Source organism: Aulonocara sp. 'chitande type north' Nkhata Bay, linkage group LG9 (assembly GCF_057382095.1).
Source record: "Aulonocara sp. 'chitande type north' Nkhata Bay isolate Kocher_YH1m ecotype deep benthic linkage group LG9, A_spYH_male_GT1.1, whole genome shotgun sequence".
Taxonomy (NCBI): domain Eukaryota; kingdom Metazoa; phylum Chordata; class Actinopteri; order Cichliformes; family Cichlidae; genus Aulonocara; species Aulonocara sp. 'chitande type north' Nkhata Bay.
In genome coordinates this window covers 3,417,696-3,431,065 of record NC_141352.1, presented here as the reverse complement: position 1 = coordinate 3,431,065, position 13,370 = coordinate 3,417,696, and the positions used below count along the sequence as shown (strand labels likewise).

Sequence of the window (13,370 nt, the reverse complement as noted above, 5' to 3'; positions counted from 1 at the left end):
TTCATTAGAGTAAGATTTTGTGTGAATTTTAGACAGAAAGCACTCAGACACAGTGAAAAGTGCACAAATGGGAGATTAAACGATGCAGAGTGCTCGAGTAGAGTAAAACAGCACTGTGGAAGAAGCAGTGCATCCACGCTGCGCAGTTTAAAAATGACTCGACCGATGATTTGATTTTTTTTCTAATGTTTCTAACAATATTCCAACCCAAAGAAATGTATGTTTTATTCATTGTTGTGTTTCATTTTGATCCAAGACATTTAATTGTAGCAATTAACGTTACATTTGCTACATTTTCTTCAGTATTTCTTCAGAATAAAGAGACACACCATAAATAAAGTCAGTTAAATGACTGGTACCTTGTTCATGAACATCATTTCTGCCCGAGTCAGGTCGATTTTATCCAACTGTCTATTTTTGCTTTAATTAAAAGAAAACGTTGGGTTACTTAACATAATCCCTGGTTCTTTGATAACAGAGTGAGGTGTTTCACTATGGGGAATCGCCTCGGCGTGACCAACTACGGAAGCTCCAATGACACCACGTCTGTCTATGACAGACCTGTCGAGTCGTGCTCAGGGCTCCGCCCCCTCATTCTAACACGGCCGACCAGCTCCTCCTAACTCATTCCAAGCAGATTTCTTTCCGTGCCTAAGCAAGGAGGGAAGTGTTGGTGAAACACCTCACTCTGTTATCAAAGAACCAGGGATTACGTTAAGTAACCCAACGTTCTTTTTCTAACTTCGCTCGGTGTTTCACTATGGGAGATATGGCCCACTCCCGGATTGCGCCAGCTCCCGAAGCTACTCTCCAGTGCTACTCCAGGATCTCAGGTCGAACCTGAGGCACCAGAATCCAGCACTGTCTGAGCCAGGGATGACTGTGCAACATCCAGCCGATAAAACCGGACAAACGTGTGCGGCGTAGCCCAGCTTGCTGCCGCACAAATATCCTGGACTGATACACCTCTGAACAACGCCCAGGATGTGGCCACACCCCTAGTGGAGTGAGCTCGGAGTCCCGGGGGGGGGGCTGCAAGCCCTTACAGCTATAAGCCAGAGCTAAGGCCTCTACAATCCAATGAGCTAGCCTCTGGCGTGATACGGGCCTGCCCTTGTGAGGGGAGGCCCAGCTGATCCGACTTCCTGAATCCAGCTGTTCTGTCAACATAAGTCCCCAAGGCCCGGACAGGGCACAAAGTGTTCAGCCTCTGCTCCCTCTCTGAAGAGAATGGAGGGGGGTGAAAAGCCAGGAGCTCTACTGTAGAGCACCTGTATGATGTTTCCAGCACTTTAGGCTGGGTTAGGCCTCAGGAGTGCTTTAGTGAGTCCGGGGCCAGCTGTAGACAAGAGGGGTGAATAGACAGAGCCCGTAATTCACTAACTCGCTTGGCTGTGGTTAGAGCCAACAGCAGAGTGGTTTTAAGAGAGAGAAACTTCAACCCCACTGCCCCAATAGGCTCAAAGGGGTGGTGGGAGAGGGCGTCTAAAACGACTGACAGATCCTATAAAGGGACCAGTGGTCTAGAAACTGGGAGCGTTCGACGCACCCCTCTCATGAAGCGACATACAAGGGGGTGCTGCCCGGCAGGTTTATCACCAAACCCCACGTGGCAGGCTGAAATAGCTGCTAAATAGACCTTTATAATGGAAAAGGCTTTCCTTTTGTCCAGCAAGTCTTGAAGAAAACACAACAGCTCCACCACTGAACACTGAAAAGGGATAATGGTAAATGGCCTGTATTTATATAGCGCTTTACTAGTCCCTAAGGACCCCAAAGCGCTTTACATATCCAGTCATCCACCCATTCACACACACATTCACACACTGGTGATGGCAAGCTACATTGTAGCCACAGCCACCCTGGGGCGCACTGACAGAGGCGAGGCTGCCGGACACTGGCGCCACCGGGCCCTGCTTTTCATGGCACCACTCTTCAAAAACACACCATTTACTGCTGTAAATGGAACGAGTGGAGGAGACTCTGGCATTCTGAATGGTTTCAATAACCTTCGGAGGCATGCCTGCTGCCTTCAAATTCCACCTTTCACGGGCCAGGCCTAGAGAGCAACCTGGTCTGGATGGGGATGGTATATCTCCCCCTGCGCCTGAGACAGTAGGTCCCTGCGGATGGGGAGTGGCCATGGCTCGTCCACCAGAAGCTGGATGATTTCTGCTATCCAGTGTTTGGATGCCCACCGTGGAGCTATTAAAATCTGAGACAGCCCCTGATCCCTCACTCTGATCAGTGTTGGGGAGATCAGGCTGAGGGGAGGGAAAGCATACAGCAGAGTTTTTGGCCATGGATGGGCCAGCACATCCACGCCCAGTGGCGCATGTGCGTCTGACAGGGAGAAAAACAGGGGGCACTGTGTGTTTTCTCGTGAGGCGAGGAGATCTACGGCAGCCCGGCCGTATCTCTGCCAAATCTGCTCCACCACCTGTGGGTGAAGCCTCCATTCTCCGAACAGTGGATTTCCTCTGGACAGGAGGTCCGCCCCCCTGTTCAGAATTCCTGGCACGTGAGTTGCCCGAAGGGAGAGGAGCCGAGTGCTGCTCCACATAATTATTTCCCTGGCTAACCTGTGTAGCTGCCGGGAACGGGTGCCGCCCTGGCGGTTGATATAAGCAACTACAGTGGAGTTGTCTGTTTTCACTAAAACATGTTGACCCCGGAGATACGGCAGAAAATGGAGCACCGCGTGGAGCTCCAGCACATTTATGTGATTCAGAGCGAGCCTCTGTGACCAAACGCCATTCACTGCTCTGCCCATCATAGTCGCACCCCAACCTGACAGGGATGCATCTGTGGTCAGCGTCACCCTGGATGATACTGCCCCGAGAGGTACCGCCGCCGCGAGAGCTGTCGGGCTCCTCCAAGGCCGGAGAGCCGCGATACACGGCTGCATTATTTTTACACCACGATTGAGATGTCGGCGAGGGCACAGCTGCAGAGAAGCGACCCACCGCTGAAAATCTCTCATCATAAGCAGCCCCAAATGTACCACCGATATCACCGAGGCCATGAGGCCGAGGAGGCGGAGACAGAGTCGGAACCGCACGACTTTCCCAGCTGAAAACGGGAAAGACAGTGAGTGAAGGATGCGATCCTCCGCTCTGAAAGTGCGATAAGAGATGGAGTCTATTCTGAGCCCCAGATACTCTGTAAACTGTGCGGGTTCCAAGTGGCTCTTTTCCAGGTTGATTGTGAACCCAAGCTCCGTGAGGTGATTCACCACCACCTCGGAGTCTTTGATCGCCTGCTCTCGCGATCGTGAGCATATTAGATAATCGTCTATGTAAGAGAATATTCTGATGCCGCTGTTCCTTAACGGAGACAGCGCTGCCTCCACACATTTGCTAAACACCCTTGGAGCTAAGGATAGCCCGAATGGGATAGTTTGAAACTCGTACGCTACGCTCTGATAAGCGAACGTGAGATATTTCCTGTGTGGAGGATAAATGGCGATGTGAAAATATGCGTCTGATAGGTCGATTGTAACAAATCAATCGCCTGTGTGAATTGAGCGACAAAGCGTCTTGTGTGTGAGCATTCTGAACGTGTACTTTCTCAAATGCTTGTTTAACACACGCAGATCCAGAATAGGATGGAGTGACGTTCCGTCCTTTTTCGGGATGAGGAAATAGCGGGAGTAAAAGCCCTGCTGAGCTTCTTCGCTCGGAACCGCTCCAACCGCCTGTTTGTGTAACAGGGAGGATATTTCCTCCTCCAGCACATTCGCTGAATCGCGACTGGCCACAGAAGCTAACACTCCACCGAATCTCGGGGGTTTTGCCGCAAACTGTAGTCTGTAACCATGGGAAATGGTTGACAAGACCCAGGGATGAACTGCGCATGCACGCCACCGCTCCAGCCGCGCTGCGAGCGGGCCTCTGAAGACGCGGTAGCGTGACGTCACCCCTGTCTCCCGGAAGGAGTTGGGGCTCTCCCCCTCGGGAAGAGCGTGAGCTCCCCCTGCTGGGAACAAAGAAAAATTGCAGTGATTTTCTTTTGTTTTTATTTTGAAACTGGGGGGACATTCTGCCCTTGGCAAACTGCCTGGCTGCAGAAATGCACGTTTTATTTCTTTTGTTACCCCCAAACCACAGTGAAGTGTCTGGTGACTCTGGGCAGTGCTTGGTGACACAGACAGAGTGCTTAGAAGTGTTTGGTGACACTGCGCCATTTGTCCACAAGTCTGTCCTCCCTGAACTGGAGGAGGAGACTGAGAGGGTGCTCCTGGTGAACTGGAAACTTCCGGAGACCCTGAACTTTGGAGTGATTTGGTTACCCCTTCTAACACCTTCCTTCTCTTTGGGGAAGAAAATAGGGGTGACACAGAATGCTGCAGGTGTGCTGCTAGGCTGACCGCTTCTTTTTCCCCTCCGGGGTCTGACGGCTTGTTCTTTGCAGCAACTGCTGCAAAGGAATGCTTGCCCCAAGGTCTTCGGTTCTCTACCTTGGCCTGGTGGGCACCCTGCTGGCCTCCTGCTCCTCTCTGCATTCTGACCCCACTCTGTCTCCCTCTCACAGCTGCTGCTGTTGCTGCAAAGCCAGCTCTTGGCACCTGCTGGGGCTGAGAGTTAGGTTTTCTGGGTAAGCAGAGGTTGAATGCTTCTCCCTCCTGCTTTCTGCGGGTGCTTGTTTCTCTCATTCTCTCCAGGGCTGGGCCAAAGAGACCCTTGGTTGGGTCATAGGCTGCATCCATGACCTCAGCCTTCTGAGCATCACCTAGGCCTGACAGGTTTAGCCACAAGGCTCTCTCACCCGAGACTGCAAGGCCCATAACGCGGCCACACCCTTGGACTGCTCCCCTGGAGGAGCGAAGAATGAGATCATTAACCACACAGATTTCATCCCAGAGGACTGGGTTCTGGGAACCTGAGTCAAGCTGATGGCCCATGTCTTCCAGAATTTCTGCCTGATATGCTGATAGCAGTGTGACTGCATTAAGCGAGCACACTGACTGTGCAGCATATTTGTACGTCCTTTGATAAATAGATGCCGTGAGGTGATCTGTCTTGTTGGGCAAAGAAATGCTAGAAGAAGCTGAGATTGCCCTGCGGTTAGGGTGAAGGTGATACGCCACTGAAGGCTCCACTGCTGGGGGTTCGGTCAGCCCCAGTTCACCCATCCCCTGGATCTCAAGCTTAGAGCAGCCCTTGGTCGGAAGCTTGCTTTTAAAAGGGCTTGACCAATAGCGACTCATTTCTTTCATGCAGGCCGGGACTGCTGGCAGAAGCTGCTTCGATGGTGGCAAGGCTGGTGGGAGCCTCTTGCCGTCATACAGGTTGCATTCTGCCCCTTCGGCATCCTGGGCGGCTGGCCATGGGATGCCTAGCTTGGCAGCAGCCCATTTGCAGACCTCGTACAAATTGCTGTCCACCAGGGGTGCAACTTCAGCCCCACTCGGTGGCCTGGACTGCTGGGGAGGAAAGGTAGAGTCATCCTCCTGTTCCTCATCCATGTCCTCCAGGTCGAGGAGGTCGGAGTCGACATCGCCCTCCGCGTCCTCGCCACCCGGCTCACCCACGTTTTGATCGAGGAGGTCCTCGAACGATGGGGGCATGAGCGTGGATTCTTCTTCCATCATGTCCGCCCAGCTTGTGGAGGCTCGCGGATGACGGATATCGCTCGTAGCAGTAGCCGCCGACAGGCAGGGGTCCTGACTGTTCGTTACTGCTACTCTCAGCCTCCTTTCCAGGACTTTCTCTGGCATCAAAGCACAGTGTGGGCATCCCTGAGGGTCCGCCAGTGAAGCCTGAGCATGCTTGGCACCCATACAGACGATGCACATTGGATGAGGGTCCCTGCCTGAGATGGTGGCACCGCATGATCCGGGGCACGGGCGGGATGCAGCCTCTTTCGCCGTAGACTTGGTTAGCGGAAAGGGGTGAGACTAGGCTACACCAGGCTCGTCTCGACACGTTAGCCCGTAAGTAGCTAGGACTGGCAGCGGGTGTTAAATCCGATCTAGCCGCGGCGGGAGTCAGCTCGTCGTGACAAGTTAGCTGCACTCCGCTAGTCAATATCGTTAGCGACTTAATGCTAACCGAACCCTAGGTCGACCAACAAGCTAATGCTAGTGAGACGCTAATGTGGTTCGTGGCCTGCTAACAAGTCAATGCTAGCCGGACACTGAACGAACAGCTCGCCGTAACGCGTTAGCCCGAGTCACACAACGTCGGCTACCTCGCTAACTAAAACCAGGAACCGCTGGGACAGCTCGCCTGACGCGGTTGCTGTTCCACAGTGCAACTCTAAGTACGCTTCTTTCGAAGGACTTACTCAGCACGATCCAAACGGCCACCGGAAAAACTGCGTTCGGCGACGTACTCCTACACGGGACGCCTGAGAACTGTTAAGCAGCTAATCAAGTTAGTTAGTAGTTAGTAGTTTCTCACGGGAAGAAAGCGAGAATGAGTTAGGAGGAGCTGGTCGGCCGTGTTAGTATGAGGGGGCGGAGCCCTGAGCACGACTCGACAGGTCTGTCATAGACAGACGTGGTGTCATTGGAGCTTCCGTAGTTGGTCACGCCGAGGCGATTCCCCATAGTGAAACACCGAGCGAAGTTAGAAAAAGAACAGAGGCTGTAGTAGCAGCTTTCATCTTCCTCTGTGCTTTGCCACAAGGTCCTGTATTGTACCGCTTTTTAATAAGTTAATGTTAAGCTTCTTATGTGTTCCAGCTCTAAACTGCTGTGGATGTGTAATTATATTAAAAAAGGATGAAATAGAAGATTATATGTATAATTCGTACCCTCACAGTGGTCTGGTAGGCAACTGTGTGTGGCTGGTTCAGCCTCGTGTTCACTTCGACTTTTCTTTCATCTAATTTTACTCACTTGACTTTTTTACGCTCCTTCCAGCTTGTGCCAAGGTGGGATGTTCAACTGCACCTCAGAGCCCTGTGAGGGTGAGTGATGCTTCGTCACAGCTGCATTTCCTGAACCTTATAGGGCCTCTCTCTCTTTCAGCAATGAAAGCAACGGTCAGCAACAATAATCTTCGATTGAACTGGCAGGGTCATGATAAAAATGTCAACCTATCTATAGTTGGGACAGCTGCTGCTGCAACAGTTGGCTCAAATAACTGAGCTACAGTCTCGTCAATCAGAGTCCACACAGGCCATTACTGGGATTTTGTGTCATAAACGTACAATTTCATGATGTGAGCTTTGGTTTTGCTTCCAGAGCAGATCACAGTTTGAACTTGGCTTGTTTCTCCATCTCACGGTATCATTAATCCTAATGTGGAATAAAAGAGGATCTCATTTCAATCACAGTACTGCACATTTTAGTTGCAGTTTCTTCTCACACATCTGTCCAGACATTACTTTACTGGCCCTTGCGATACTTTCTTAAACTAGAGGTTAGAGAAGTATCTGTGAATATCTTCTTAGACAACAGTTGTGCTGTTGGTTGTAGGGAGTTCCTTTTTCACCATAGGTGTTATTTTGCTACATATAGAATATTGATCATGATAACAGCTTCACGCACAACTTCAGTTTGGGTGTTTAGGAAAACCAAAGTCTGGCAAGAACTGTGAGAAAAATGAGCACTAATGTTTGTAGGAGTGCTGTCGCACTTTATTAACAGTAATAAGAATATGTTGCCTGATTGGGCCCATGAAGAGCAAAAAGAAGCAGCTCATGTGATTGTTGGCCAACAAGTGCATGGAAAAATCATTACAAAAAGTATAATGTTATACTGTGAATAGAATATTACAGCTGTAATTTATCGGCTTGTAGAAAGTCAAACAGGACTCATCAACATTCTGAGGAAACCAGGTCAAGCTAGCACAGAAAGGTTTTACCGCACATGTCACATCAGTGCATGAAATACAAATGTCTGAAAGGTGCCGTACATTTGATTCAAAATTAGTAAGTTAGGCAGAAAGCAGCTTAGTGTTTTATGTTGTTTTCAGAGGTTTTGGCAGCGCTGCAGGAGAGGAGGTGGTGAGTGAAATGCTATCACGACCAATAAACAAATTTGAAAGTATGTAAGAATCAAACCCACCAGTACCCACCTACTGGACCTTTGGACACTTTTAAAAGCAAGAAATGAAACAGGTCTGTGCTGCTTTTCCCTCCCTACCAAACCACGATGAAGCATAAAGGAAACATAGGACACAACCTGATTGGGCGTTGTACTGTGTTGCTTAGTTCAGCATCACTTCCTGTCAGGTGCAGCTGTTGACAAATGGCTCCGTCAGCAGAAACTTTGATGTTTCCAGCAAATATTTCACTGTTTTATGCATTTTGGAAACGCAATAAAAACAAACAAATCTATGATGAAGTTCATTCAGATGAACTTTTATTTCAGTCTAAAAGATTTTAAATGCTTTTACTGACCTAATAGAACGTTTCCTGTAAATATGCACACACCTTCTCCCCCGTCCCTCTTCTCAGCTGTTTCTCTTTCCCTCTTTCTTTCTCCCCTTCTTTCCCCCAGTCAAGTCTGTCCCGTATTCAGTAAGTGAAAATAAAATAAACAATAAAAGGTGAATCAAATGGACCATTACGGCAAGGCTGGGATGGTCAGTTTGGTAAAGTAAATCCGTTGGGCATCTTTCTTTGCCTTTAGACAACAATTCTGATGGCAAAAGAGCCAAACGGGACAGGCAAAAAAAAAAAAAAAAAAAAAAAAAAGAACGTTTCCTGTAAATATGCACACACTTAGACTCTGATGGTTACAGCAGATGCAACAAAAGCTGTGAAGGAGACATTTTACTATTATTTCTTTATCTTTTCATTAGTCTTTTATCCTTTATCTTCTTTCTCTCAACCCACCGGTCACAGCAGATGGCCCCGCCCCTCCCTGACCCTGGGTGTTCCGGAGGTTTCTTCCTGTTAAAAGGGAGTTTTTCCTTCCCACTGTCACCAAAGTGCTGCTCATAGGGGGCCATATGATTGTTGGGTTTTCTCTGTATGTATGATTGTAGGGTCACCTTACAGTATAAAGCTCCTGGAGGCGACTGCTGTTGAGGCTACTAGTTGTTGTGGTTGTGGACATTTAGTCTGCAGTTACCGTTGTCTGAGTGCCCTCTCCATGATCACGTCCTCAGGAAATGTTTATAATTTCCTGGGTACATTGAAGTGGTCAGGTGACAGTTTCCTCCTGTTTCCTGCTGCAGATAAATGTACATTAAAACCAGTGCTAAGACTGAATGTCCCACCCTCTTATGTCCTTCTAGTGGACTGCCAGTGGTCCACATGGTCCCAGTGGAGCCCTTGTTCAGCCAGCTGTGGTGCAGGACAGCAGAGCTCCATCAGATTTGTTCTGGAGCCCAACCAGTATGGAGGGGCTCCGTGTGAAGGCCCTAACCTCCGCACAACAACCTGCATCGCCCCTGACTGTGGTGAGTGAGAGGAAGGGAGACAGTTGATCTTTTACTGATGATGCATGATCGAGTAAACTCGTCATTATCACTGCATCCTTTAAACACTTACCCCTCTTTGGATCCCCATTGTTCCTTTCTCCTTCCTGATTCATCATTAAATGCTTTCCACTCCACCCTATCATCTTCCCATCGTATCATCCATCTTCTCTCCTCTCCTCCAGCGTGTCCTGATGGGGAGCAGTGGAGGAGGACAACATCAGAGGGGATCCTGCTGTGTGAGAGGAGCTGCCAGGACATTTATTCCTCCTCTCCTGTCAACTGCAGCCACTCTGCTGAAGGCTGCGTGTGTCAGGAGGGGCTTTACCGAAACCCAGAGGGCGCGTGCGTCATCCCTGCCCTCTGCCCTTGCCATGACCGGGGCGTCCTGCGGGAGGTACGTCGGTGCGTGTGCACGAAAAGGAAAGTGACATCTGCTGCCCAGCAAACTTGGCATCTTGTAGCCATTGTTCCCGCCTCCGTACCGTTGGTGTAGTGTTTACATGCCATCCCATTCAATCCCATTGTGTTATTTACTCATAAAGAAGGGCCTATTAGAAGATGAGTGACAAGCTTAACAGGACACATTAAGCCACTGTGCCCCTTCAGCCCTCAGCCCTCATCAATTATGTTGGAAGTGCTGTTAAAGCCAGCGCTCGGACGGCAACTGGGCAAGCCTGCCAGGAATTATTTATGAAGGAGTGGGTATTAGAGGATTATAACAATTAATCTTACCCTGACAAGAGGTCAGGGCTGCTCTTCTTTCTTTCTGAGGTCTTTCTCTTTCATTTTCTCTGTCTCGCCTTCTCCTCACACAGTTTTTCATTTTCTCCTTGCATCCTCCTCTTTCTTTCTCTCCTTCTGTCCGCCCCAGCTTTTCCGTTATTCTCCCGTCTCGTTCCGTCTGCCTGCCTACTCTGTCTCTCTCTTTCTGTCAGCTACTTGAGTCATGTCCATATAAAGACCCTCTGTGGTTTTCTAATCAGCCACCCCATGACTCTACCAAATGGCTCCGTGTGAGCTGCAAAGCCACTTTATTCCTATATGCAACACATACACGTGAGGCATGTCTGTATAATGCACTGTTATAATTATAGCATCGCTGTGTGCCACAATCAGCTCAAATCCACAACAGTTTGGGTGGATTCGCTGAAGAAATTGCTCCAGTTGCACTTTCATCAAACCTGCACTCATGCCAGTGTGCATGCAGGGTAATGGGCTGTTGAGGCATCAACCCAATTACAGCGTCTGGTGTATAAATATGGATATTGCGTGTGTGTGTGTGTGTGTGTGAGCCAGGCTGGATCAGAGTGGGAGGAGGACTGTCTGTCATGCAGCTGTGTGAACGGGAGGAAACTGTGCCGGCTGAGGTGCCCTCCACTGTACTGTGATGAGGTGAGACACTGACACTTACACTCTGAAACAACATGGGTTTGATGATTCACTTTACTTTATGCACACACAGATACAGACTGTTTAATCAGAGATGTCAGGGGATGCTGATGTGGTCAGTTAAGTAGCAGAAATTAACAACAGCTGCATTAGAAAAGCAACAGTGAGATTGCCCCAAACAGGAGGCTTTGCAGGTGGAGGCCACTCACATGTTTTACCTTCTTTTTTTTCTGACTGTTTTTTCACTAGTTTTGTGCTCAGCTAGGGTCAGTGTCACTGCTGGTAGCATGAGGGAAACCTGGACCCTACAGAGGTTGCACAGGTAGTCCAACTCACCCAGGGTTAACCCATCAGCAGGAATCTGCTCATGTAAAGAGGAACATGATGAGCAGCCAGAGCTACAAAGTGACCTCCAGCAGGTCACCGTCTCTGACCATACAATTAAAAACAGACTTCATGAGGGTGACCTGACTTCACAGGCCACGTGAAAGGGTCTGGAGAAGCTGCCTGTAACTGGACGTTAGTTTGGAGCGGAGGCATATTGCTGGAGGGGCACACAGAGCTCCACAGGCTAGGCAACAGTACTCTGACTGACATTATGGACCCATTACCTAGATAGCAAACTTGGTACGGCCCTGATCAGGCCCACACAGTGTGCTTACACATGGGCCACATACTGCAAAGAATGACGGCCCTTTGGTGGCCCAGATCAGGTTGGCCAGATGTGGCCCACACATGGGCCAGCACAAGGCCAGTTGCAGACACACTGCTGGCCCAGAACCGTCTCAGCTCTGGCCCCAGATGTCAGCCTAATGTGTACCTTAATCAAGCCATGTAATAACAACATGTGCTGGAACATAATAGTGCAAAAGTAACATGACGAAACTCTGTTCAGACAGTGAATGCACTGATTCATATATAGCGCTTTTCTACTCTTGCGGATTACTCAAAGTGCTCTCTACAACAAGCCACATTCACCCAAGCAGTATAGTATTGCAACATGGCATTTGGGTCTTCTAACTAAAATAGGAAAATAGGAACATAAACAGTGCCATTTCCACCAGGCCTGGCCCACATCTGGATGACATACAACTTACCATGCCAGAAGTCAGCCAGCAGTGTCGGCTTGACACCAGATTCGTGTCGGACCTGTCTGCTATGTGGGAATGACACCCTACGCCAGTGCAGTGGATCCTGGGTTCTTCCTGGTGGTCCTGGTGAGATGTATGGGGGCATTTCCTAAAACATGAAGCAATTGATACCCTTGACTGGCCCCATGCTTACCTGACCCTCACTCCAGTAGGACACCTCAGACTGAGCTCGTGGCCTGGTCCAGATCTGCGAGGATATCGCCTAAGCGTTGTCAGGTGTTGTCAGGCATGCATGTAAGCTTGTGTGGGCCATAGAAACTACAGAGCACCATTTTCTGTTATGTCAATGAAATTTCATTAAAGTTCATATTCAGGGTTTTTGTAATGTAGCCCTCTGTAGACTGATACTCATCAATTCCCACAAATGCGTGAAATCTTTGCATTTCTAACAGATTAGCGGGTTCATGTCAGTGCTGACGTCCAGCTTTTTCGAGTTCTGATGTGTCTTAAAGTTTTGAAGGTGTTCTAAGGTGTTTGACAGAAACATTGGTCCCCAGAAATAACATGCACATGAGGAGGAACCATTTTCTACACAGTAGCTGCTGACAACCTAAAACGTGCATTTGCAGTCCCGGTGCAAACACTGCTAATCTGAGAGGAAGATTGACGTACAGAGGCATAATTAGTCTCTCAGACGAACACATCAGTGCAGTCAACTGCCACAGCTACCCGGGGTGCTACAATTCACCTAACATCTCTGGAGGTTGCAAACATCTAAATTAGTCTGAATGAGGCACAAAATGCTCTGCCGCTGAAGAATGTGTGGGATGTTGGCTGAAACAGATCAATACCTGACTCTCCAGTCCTCCCACGAGCCTGCCCTTTTGTCTTCACCATAGCCTTCTACCTCCAGTGAGACACTGGCTACTTATTTAAGCGTAATATAGTTTTGTTGATTTGTACTCTGTGTCTTCACTAACTAGCTGAACCAGATTAGCTCTAATCTTGTATAAATGGAAGACCAAAAAGTTTTCAGCTTCTTGATTATTTAGTTTCAGATTATTTCAGGTTAATATTGTCTTATATTAGATGATGAAAAAGAATTGATTGATACATTGAAGGACTTAAAATTTCTGGCAATTGTAATGGACAAATGATTTAGAGTTGTTAATCCTGTTTGAGGTTGTTTTGGTTTTTAGGGTGGGTGGGTTATGCACTCTGATGGTGATAGGTCAGAGCACATATGGGAAATATGGGAAAAACAATCTCAGGCAGGAAAAAGGAGTCGATGAAATGTGCTAGTCCCTGCATACAGGTGTGCAGAGCTACCTCATCTTTAGCAGTTTATTATACGCGTTTGATGTCCTGTTTCTGACTTCATGTAAACTGGAGTTTAGATTACACTTTGGATAACTTAATAACATTATGCATCAAACAGATTTCCCCTGCTTTAGGTAACTGTATGGCTGTGCTGCTAATGGTCTGACTCCCAGTGTTAGTCACACACAGC

The 13,370-nt window shown here is 48.7% G+C and overlaps 1 protein-coding gene and 1 pseudogene across 1 annotated transcript in view; one reads left to right on the top strand and one right to left on the bottom strand.

The window, feature by feature from the left end:
• The window catches only part of sspo (SCO-spondin), a 101,225-nt gene that overhangs the window by 68,367 nt on the left and 19,488 nt on the right, over positions 1–13,370 (top strand). The window contains exons 109-112 of the mRNA XM_086305321.1: positions 6,869–6,915; positions 9,195–9,359; positions 9,563–9,774; positions 10,677–10,772. Of these exons, the coding sequence (XP_086161447.1) occupies positions 6,869–6,915; positions 9,195–9,359; positions 9,563–9,774; positions 10,677–10,772 (520 nt within the window). The remainder of the gene's footprint in view (positions 1–6,868; positions 6,916–9,194; positions 9,360–9,562; positions 9,775–10,676; positions 10,773–13,370) is intronic.
• LOC147321437 (uncharacterized) lies at positions 2,033–6,553 on the bottom strand (annotated as a pseudogene).